At 37.4% G+C, this 10,210-nt stretch overlaps 1 protein-coding gene across 1 annotated transcript; it reads left to right on the top strand.

Annotated features, from left to right (window-relative positions):
• The first annotated feature begins 1,695 nt into the window (after window positions 1-1,695).
• LOC132179168 (disease resistance protein RPV1-like) lies at window positions 1,696-9,124 on the top strand. The gene is made up of 5 exons (XM_059591819.1): window positions 1,696-2,177; window positions 3,835-4,927; window positions 5,858-6,274; window positions 6,478-8,094; window positions 8,251-9,124. The coding sequence occupies exons 1-5, from the start codon at window positions 1,696-1,698 to the stop codon at window positions 8,920-8,922; spliced, it is 4,281 nt and encodes a 1,426-aa protein (XP_059447802.1). The 3' UTR covers window positions 8,923-9,124.
• The last annotated feature ends 1,086 nt before the right edge of the window (window positions 9,125-10,210 follow it).

Here is a 10,210-nt window from a genome sequence, read left to right as displayed (position 1 = left end):
AATTGAATCAAAAATTAAAACCGCCTTTTTTTTGGTTCAAACTCATACTAAAAAAAACCTTAAATAAAACACAGAAGCGGTGGGGGTGGCCGCGACCACCTCCAACGATCTACAGGGTGGCTGCGACCACCCCAGAGGAGCTCCAGGGGTGGCCACCCTTGAAGCAAATTTGGGGTGGCTAAAATGCGATAGGATGGTGCAACCACCCTCGACCTCTATTTGTAACTTTTAAAATTTATTTATTTTTATTTTGTTTTAAGTTTAAAATAAAAAATAATTATATAAGTATTTTTCAAAAATGTATTATATTCCTTAATGATTAATAGTTTTATGGGAATAAATTATTCACATAAATAGTGTGTTACCAAACAAATGAATATTTATACCTATGATTAACTAGTTTATTTTAAGGGTCTATTCCGCAAACCAAATTGGGCCTTAAACACTTAGCATTTCCTTTTAAATTAAGGGTTAAATGCCCTTTTAGTAATTGATTTTTAAGGCTTTTATTTTTTTCTCACCTATATATCGTTTGTATTATAGATAGTATATGTCTTATGGGTAAATACGAAGTTAGTATTACCATCTATATTTTGTCAAAAAAAAAAAAAAAAAACCTAACATATCACTACGTCATCCAATCAAAAAATGACACATGTCATATGTCATAATAAAAAAAAAAAATTAAAAATTTTAAACTAATTAAAATAATTTTGACCATTGGGGGTTGACTAAGCCACTCACAAGGTTGGTTTGGAGTGGCCGAACCACTCTCGTGACCTTTGGAGCGAACCACAACCAAATGTAAAAAAGGAGAGTGGTTGAAATCATCCTATAGCCGAAAGATTAGGTGCTTTTGCCCACACCCTCCTAATATAAACTTAATAGAAAATCAACTTTTCTTTTACATATCTACATAATAAGACAGAAAGAGAAAAACGATTTAAACAAGTGACCTTCATTTTATAAGACGTAATCTCACTCGATTAAGCTCTTTAAGTGAAAACCAACTTGTTGGAGTTGGTTTATTGGCCCCACTATTGAACTATGCTTTGCAAAAGGTGTTCTCTTGTATTTAAGAAATGATTGTGTCAATATTTTTTTAATATTATCTTACAAATCTAACTATTAGATTTATGGACTTATAAATAGTTAATTCCACAAATTTAATGGTTGATCTATTAAATTTGTAAAAGAATATGAAAATATATATATAGATCTATTAAATTTGTAAAAGAATATGAGAATATATATATATATATTACCAACACTAATCATTACTTAAAAAAAAATTAAAAATTAAAAAGGACATTACACGGTAAAAAAAAAAAATAATAAAATAAAAAGGACATTACACGGTGGAAAGAGAGAAGAAAAAATGAGTAGGCCAATGAACTGGCGTTGACATGCCCATGAAGCTACGTTATGATATGCTCAGAAGAATCATGATATGATATGCTCAGAAGCCGAAGCCGAAGCCGAAAGTATACGTTCGGCCTTGAAAAAAAAGAAAAGAATGCTTTTGATTTAGAAAATGCAGATGCTACGTTTGCTCCATATTCCATTTACCGTACGTTAGAAAAGCAGAGAATGCATCTCAATTGCAATCTCGTATCTCTCAAAAACTCTAACAACACTTTCACAAAAACGAACAATTCCTGATCTCTGTAAGCGTCTAAGAACATGGCAACGGAGATGGACAACGGCGCCATTTCCATATCAACCGCTCCGGGAGCTTCCAGGCACCGGTGGGACGTCTTTCTGAGCTTCAGAGGCGAAGACACGCGCAAAACCATCACTCCCAAGCTCTACGACTCGCTCCAGAAACAAGGCGTCCGAGTCTTCTTCGACGACGATGGGCTGCGCCGCGGGGACGAGATCGCGCCGGGTCTGCTCGAGGCCATTGAGGACTCGGCCGCTTCCATCATCATCCTCTCTCCGAACTACGCGTCGTCGCGGTGGTGCCTTATGGAACTTTCCAACATATGCGAGCGCCGGAGGCTCATACTCCCAGTGTTCTACCAAGTCGACCCGTCGCACGTGCGGAGGCAGGGAGGACCTTTCGAAGAACATTTTAGAAGCCATGAAGAGCGGTTTGGGAGGGACGAGGTTTCGAGGTGGAGGAGAGCTATGGAAAAAGCTGGTGGAGTTGCTGGTTGGGTTTTCGATGACAGATGGTATATTTCATACTCAAACGTCTTTTGTTCTTGTTACTCATATAGGAATAGGAGTAGAAAAGATTTATCTAATGATACCTTAGTTCTTGTGGTTATCAAGATTCAACATGGAAAATAATACCTAGCAAAGCCCTACATATGCATCGATCCTCTTGTTTGAGTTGTTACGTTTCATGTTGTTATTACGAATTCGTACAAAGATTTTGTGACTTTTCTTTTTTGTTTGAGATTGCTGATTGGATCGGAGATCTGTCTGAGGGGTTAATTGTGTTTTCTGGTTGAAATTAAGCAGCTTGTAAATTGTGCTATTTTACTGGGTTAGAGGAATGGCATGTGGCAACCGATCCAAAATAATGCTATTAAATTCTGCTCAAAGAATCTCTGGCAATTGTTAATTAATAGGCCGCATCTCTGGCGTGATGATGTCTCTTGGCACTTTGCAATTCTGTAATGGCTCTCTAGATTTTGTTCATTCATATTTCGGGACGTTTTAGCATAAAGATGGTTCTTCCCCTGTTGACTTTCACAAATGGGGGAATTTTTTATTTGTGGTAGCAATTTCCATTTTGTTTCCACACTTTCTTGCGTTAAGCATTTAAAGTAAAATATTTGCATCTTGTCCCCTATGTTTCCTTTTTAAATTAGTTGTGTGTGTCGCCTATTTTTCATGCATTGATGTTAAAACAAGTCAGTCTTTTGAACTTCTTAAGACTTTGAGTGATTACGATAGACCCAATGCGGGGTTTCTTAAGAACGTAAACATGGAGCGAGATAACTTTGACTCCACAAAAAATTTGACAGTATCTCACCAAAGGTTAGATCTGAAGCAGCAACAGTCCGGTGCATATCACCCACAGTTGCAATTCATATGACTTATACTGTCTACACAAATATGCTTGTAGAAGCCGATGGGTTGGCATTACCATTTGGTCATTCAGTAGTTGATGTGTCTTAGAGGCTTCTGTTACGATGTATGTTAGAATAGTTTTCCTCGTGCCGAAGTATCAATTGGAAGCAGCTGCAAAAGAGGAGAAAAGTAAGCAAAAGAGCTTGCTGGTGTGGGTGGAGATGACTTTGGTGCTTAAGTTAGTATGTATCTAAAAAATAGCTTTAAACAGATATAGGGCAGAGTTTTGGGAAGAGACCTACTACTCACCATTGGTTCCTGCATGGTTATGATCTTTGGAGTAGCTTATCTCCCATTCCTTCACATTCCATCATGCCCTATGCTTGAGATTCAGGGCTCACGAGGTGGTTATAAAAATTGCCCAAGTGGTGCAAATGTGGCCAAGTGGCTTGGAAGGGGTACGGGAGAGAATCCTTTGTTCAAACTATTTGGTGAACTCGGGTTACTAGGTTGATATTTTGGTTACATGGGCTTGTCAGTCCATAAGCCCAACATTATCAAATTAATCATCCACAAACAATTTGATATAGTGAACCAATACACTATAAAAATGATTTTCTCATCATTCTTACCTTTTATATGTTCATGTGCATAAAATCTCGATCTTGCATACTCTATGTTGAATGCCTTGGCCCTCATTCCAAGCCATAGATTTCAAAGTCTGTATTTCATTAAAGTAGGCACATAGGAGGTGACTATTCAAGTATTATTATTGACATCCTTGTTACTCATGTTAATACTTATTAACAGCGATGAAGTGCAGCTGATTCAATTGTTAGTCAAACGGGTGTTGACTGAACTGGCAAATACTCCAGTGGGTGTGGCTACATATACAGTTGGACTTGATTTTCGTCTTGAAGAAGTGGTGAGTTTGTTAGATGTTAGATCCAATGACGTTCGAGTTCTTGGGTTATATGGTATGGGTGGGATTGGTAAGACAACCCTTGCCAAGGCTCTTTATAATAAACTTGTTGGTCGCTTTGAGAGCCGTAGTTTCATTTCAGAAGTAAGAGAAACAGCTGCAAAGAACAATGGTTTAGTATCCCTTCAGAACAAACTTATCCAGGATCTTTCCCCTGGTAAGGTTTTTGTAGATCATATCGCTGGAATCAAAGAAGTAGTTCATGAGAAGCGAGTTCTTGTTGTTTTAGATGATATAAGCAATGTGACTCAGCTTGATTTACTTATTGGGAGAAGGGAATGGTTTTATGGAGGAAGTAGAATCATCATCACCACAAGAGACAGAGAAGTTGTACCCGAGCATCTTGTGAATGCATTTTATGAGGTCAGAGAGTTGAGAGACTCTGAGGCACTACAGCTTTTTAGCTACCATGCTCTAAGAAGAGAGAAACCCACAGAGAATTTTTTTGATCTTTCCAAACAAATGGTGTCTCTTACAGGAGGTCTACCATTGGCTCTGGAAGTATTTGGCTCTTTTTTATTCGATAAGAGGAGAATAGAAGAGTGGCAAGATGCTTTGAAAAAGTTGGAACAAATTCGTCCACACGATCTTCAGGATGTGTTGAAGATAAGTTTTGATGGGTTAGATACACAAGAGAAGTGTATATTCCTTGATATAGCATGTTTATTCATTAAAATGAAAATGAAAAAAGAAGATGCAATTGATGTATTGAGAGGTTGCGGTTTTAGGGCTGAAATAGCAATCAGATGCCTCACTGCAAAATCACTTATTAAGGTTACGGAGCAAAACACATTGTGGATGCATGATCAAGTTAGAGACATGGGTAGGCAAATTGTTCTAGATGAAGACCCAGTGTATCCTTGGAGGCGTAGTAGACTGTGGGAGCGTAATACTATCATGACTGTCTTGAAGGGTGAGAAGGTACGACTTATAGCGATATAACTGTTCTTACTGTTTTTTTCAATTCCTTTTTTTGTTGGCTTGATAGCAAGTTTTTTTATCAAACCTTCCCAAGTGGCAGATATAGACAAATACTCACATATGCCACAAGAGGTGCATGCATCAAGGTCTCTGTAATCCTCAAAGGGAAAAGGAGTATTGGTATATGTGCTCCACTTGATGATGTCTGCTCTCTCTTTACTGTAGTTTTTAAATTTCTTTTTCACTCGCAAGGAAGAGTCCTGGTTTGTGAAGGTTGATAAAACATTGAAAAACTTGGGGAGGGATAATAAAAAAAAAATGGTTCATGCTGACATCTTCACACTGTACCATGGAGAAGAAAAAAGGGTGTGGTGCAGACACGGTCATGATGTAACGGGACAAGGACTAGAAGGGCCAAAAATTTGAGAGAAAAAAAAGAAAAGAAAAGAACAATCTTTTAGTCATTTTATTAATAGTGTCCTCCCATAAAATTCCTATCTAGTCCACCCCAGGACTAATTCATGTCTTCGGCCTGGGTGTGGAAACCATTAATGGTCACAAAATCTGTATGCATGCATGGATTATGTTGGATAATTTGTGGCAGTTACATTCATATGTAGGACTACTGAAAATTTGGAGAAAATGTCATCCATGATATTTGAACCAAAAAAAAAAAAAGAAAAAAGAAGAAGACATTTGAACCAAAAATTAAAAAGGATTTACTGAATATGTACCCATGTGAAAAAAAAATTCGGCTCCATCCCAGCTTCTTAGATGTTATAAGTTCGCATATATTGGTACCATTTTGTATGTCCTTTAATTATTATTATTATTATCTCTGAGTCTTTAATTGCTAATTATCTTTCAATTGTCTCTCTTTCACTTGGCTCCATTCCATTTTTTAAGTGGTTTGCATATTATGGATAATAGGGAACAGAACAGATACAAGGGATCGTCCTAGACTTTGAAAGTAGGCCGAAGAAGTTGGAGGATTTGAGTGGTGACACAATTGCTTGGGAAAACCTTAAAACAACACCCAATTGCACCTCCGGATTAACATACTTGGAAGAACTGTATAAGAAGCGTCTTCATACTAAAGCAAAGAAGGAGAGGGAGGTAATGCTGTGCACGAAGTTCTTCAAATCCATGGTTAATCTAAGACTTCTGCAAATCAATTATTCGAGGTTAGTAGGAAGGTATAAATATTTATCTCCAGAACTTAAGTGGCTGCAGTGGAAAGGGTGTCCTCTTAAAAGTCTTCCCTCTGATTTTTGTCCTCGGGAACTTGCTGTCCTTGACCTCTCGGAAAGCAAAATTGAACAAGTGTGGGGCGGGTATAGTAACAAGGTATATATGCTTCACTTTTCAGGTGCACGAAATTGGTTATCAATTAAGCAAGAACAGGATGTTCATGGCCTAGGTTGATATGCTTATTCTTACTCAAAGTCACTAAAGCTACAAAATGTTTAGGATGTGTCAGGCTTGCACTTTTTGATAGCAATTCTCTATGATTGTCTCTTTTATAACCAAAAAACTTCCTAGTTTGTCAGGTGGCTAAGAAATTGATGGTAATGAATCTCCACGGCTGCTTTAATCTTTACGCTATTCCTGATTTATCTGGGCATGAAACCTTGGAAAAGCTTGTTCTTGAACGTTGCTACAGTCTAATAAAGATTCATGAATCGGTTGGAAACATGAATGCATTACTCCACTTGAACCTGAGAGACTGTCAGAACCTTGTTGAATTTCCTGCTGAAGTGTCTGGGCTGAAAAATCTAGAGAACCTTATCCTCTCTGGCTGCTCAAAATTGAAAGAGTTACCAGGCGATATAGGCAGCATGGGATCTCTGAAAGAACTTCTTGTTGATAACAGTGGTATATCAAAGCTTCCTGAATCCATATTCCGCCTTACAAAACTTGAAAAGCTTAATCTAAATGGTTGCCAGTTCTTAAGAAGACTACCGAATTGCATTGGAAAGCTGTCTTCCCTGAAAAAACTCTCTCTTAATCATTCTGGTATAGAAGAAATACCTGATTCTGTTGGATTATTGGTAAACCTGGAGAATCTAGGTTTAATTTCGTGTGCATCACTCACTTCAATTCCTGACTCGGTTGGCAATCTTGTATCATTGACAGAACTAGTAACTCATGGTAGTGCAATTAAAGAATTGCCTGCTTCTATTGGTTCTTTATCATATTTGAAGGACTTGTCAGTTGGAAACTGTCGATTTTTGAGCAAATTGCCTGATTCAATTGAAGGATTAGCTTCTATTGTTGAACTTCAGTTAGATGGGACATCAATCACAAATCTGCCGGATCAGGTGGGTGCCTTGAAAATGCTAAGCAAGCTTACGATGAGGAATTGTAAAGATCTTATGTCTTTACCAGAATCAATTGGAAACTTGTTTGCTCTTACTTCTTTGGACTTGAACAATGCCAAAATTTCTGAATTACCAGAATCCATTGGGATGCTGGATAATCTTATTAGATTAAGATTGAGTAAATGTACACAGCTCCATAAACTTCCTGCTTCAATAGGAAATTTGAAGTCGTTGCAAGACTTGCTGATGGAAGAAACTGCTGTAACAGAATTACCTGAAAGCTTTGGTATGCTCTCAAGCTTAGTAATATTAAAAATGGGTAAGAAGCCTCATTTTCAGTTAGCTGGAAACAGCGTAATTGAAGAGGTTGTAATTCCAACTGCAGAAAAGAAACCTAGTCCTTTCGGACTTCCGACTTCTTTCTCCAATTTATGCTCACTAGAAGAATTGGATGCTTGTGCATGGAAGCTATGTGGGAAAATCCCTGATGATTTTGAAAAGTTGTCATCATTGAAGATTCTGAATCTGGCCCATAATAATTTTTCCAGCCTTCCATCCAGCTTGAGGGGCCTTTCTTTTCTCATAACGCTTTTATTGCACCACTGCAAAGAGCTCAAGTCACTTCCTCCACTTCCCTCAAGCTTGGTGGAGGTGAACGTTGCGCATTGTACTGCGCTGGAAAAGGTATCTGATCTTTCAAATTTGGAAAGCTTATGCGAGCTGAACCTTACAAACTGTATGAAGGTGAAGGATATTCCGGGCCTTGAACACTTGAAGTCCTTGATAAGGTTGTTCATGAGTGGCTGCAAAACATGCTCATCTGAGGTGAAAAAAAGACTTTCTAAGGTTCTCTCTCTCCCTCAATCTTGTTTGTGTTTTGTGCATATGAACCATTGTAGCTTAACCGTTGCGCTTTTTATAATCCTTTTCATATTAAGAAAATTCCGGGGAAAAAAATCTAAATAGGAAAGGATTTACTTCTCCTGACAAATTTTATTGCAGGTTTCTTTGAGGAATTTACGCGCTCTTAGTATGCCTGGAAGCAGAATTCCAGATTGGTTTTCTCCAGAGGTGATTGTTTCAGAACGCAAGAACCGTGAGATCAAAGGTGTGATAATAGGCATTGTTGTCTCTGTCATCCATCAAATACCGGATGACAAAATAGATCAACTCTCTTACATACCAGGGATACGAGCAAATATTCTCAAAATGAATTCACGTGTATTCAGTACAGTGCTGAACTTAAAGGGGATCCCAATGACGCCGGAAGATCATATTTACATGTTTCGAGATCATCAGTATCGTCCCTTAGTTTCTCAGTTGAAGGATGGCTATAAGATAACTGTGACACAGGATGAACCACCATACATAGAGGGGGTTAAGGTGAAAAAGTGTGGGATTTATTTGATTTTTGAAGGTGAGGATGATTATGAAGGAGGAGAAGAATCATTGGACGATAACCAACTATCCATTTCAGAAAAACTAGCCAAGTTTTTCAGCTCTCTTAAAGACGACCACATCTCTGGTTCTGGTGATGAAGTCAACAGCCAAGTTCAAGAGATTGAGAAACAAGAAGAAAGAGAAAAAGGGCCTCTTTTAGTTTTGGGGGGCATTAGGCAGCATGTTCGAGGATGTTTTGGTTTTGAAAAGAAGAAGCTACCTGCAACCCATTAGGAAAGCAACTTGGCCATATTTGCCAACTATTGATGCAACAGAGGGGGTGGTACTTTGCAGTCTTCATTTCTATCTTCATTTTCTTGCCCCCCTCTCTCTCTCTCTATATATATATTAAGTTATTGTTATTATATTAGTGGGTGAAATTATATTTATTCCTTTGATCTATTAAACAATTTGCAATGTCCTTAAACTGTCAGTAGGTTAAATAAAAAATGAAGAAAAAGAAACAAAATCCAGAAAAAATATATATAAAAAGACAAAAATTCAGGAAAACTGGTTTTTTTTTTTTTTTTTTTAATTTATGGATATTTTTGTCAAAAACTCTAACGACAATTTAACAAAAAGGACAATTCCTGATCTCTGTAAACGTCTTAGAACACTGCAACAGATATGGACAACGACACCGTTTCCATTCCATCCGCTTCGGGAGCTTCCATTCCATGCACCATTGGGACGTCGTCTGGGTCATCCTCGACGACGAGATAGCAGAAAAGATGGTTTTTCGCCTATTGACTTTCACAAGTGAAGTGGGGGAATTATTTTTTATTTGTGGCAGAAAAATTCCATTTTGTTTCCGCACTTTCGTTTTCTATTGAGGAGTGCGTTAAATATTTAAAGTAAAAAATATTTGCATCTTGATCTTGCCTGCCTCCTACTTTCTTTTTAAATTAGTTGTTTGTGTCGTCAATTTATTATGCATTGATGTTAAAAATCCGTCAAGTCTTTTGAACTTCTTAAGACTTCTTGACTGACTGATTACGATAGACCCAATAACTGAATAAAGGGGCAGAAATGGCGACGGAATATGGAAGTAATCTGGAAGTCTGAGATTGTATTGTGTAGTAAATAGGTGTACGATCTTTAGATGTTGTGGCTACTTGTTTGTCCACCTGGTGACATGACCATTATCCTTTTTTTTTTTTTTGTTAATGTAAAATTGACAGAAGCAATAATTTAGTAAACGTGTTAAACCTGAAATTTTTAAAACTTAAGGTAACTTTTTGATAAAGTTGCAAATCAAAGATAGTAAAATGGTGCATAAGGGAGAGCATAGTAAGTTAATCTAATCATTTAATTAATATTTAATATTTTTTCTTACATGCGGGTTTAAACTCATTTTTAATAGGTGATACCCAACACGGGTTCGAACTCATGACTTTGGCTCTAATACCATGTTACATCATCAGTTATTCTAAAAGTTTAAGCTAATAGGAATATGTAAATTTAATCTTTTAATCAATACTTAACACTCCCCGCCCCCTTTCTCCTCCCCCTTCACCCTCAT

The sequence above is a fragment of the Corylus avellana genome, chromosome ca4 (genome assembly GCF_901000735.1).
Source record: "Corylus avellana chromosome ca4, CavTom2PMs-1.0".
Lineage (NCBI taxonomy): Eukaryota > Viridiplantae > Streptophyta > Magnoliopsida > Fagales > Betulaceae > Corylus > Corylus avellana.
This window is presented reverse-complemented; position numbering and strand designations above follow the sequence as displayed.

Bases quoted from the DNA above. Each gene is read 5' to 3' on its own strand.
- LOC132179168 (XM_059591819.1), top strand. From the start codon at position 1,696: ATGGACAACGGCGCCATTTCCATATCAACCGCTCCGGGAGCTTCCAGG. The intron at 2,178-3,834 runs GTATATTTCATA...ACTTATTAACAG, and splicing joins TGGGTTTTCGATGACAGATG to CGATGAAGTGCAGCTGATTC. The intron at 4,928-5,857 runs GTACGACTTATA...TATGGATAATAG, and splicing joins CTGTCTTGAAGGGTGAGAAG to GGAACAGAACAGATACAAGG.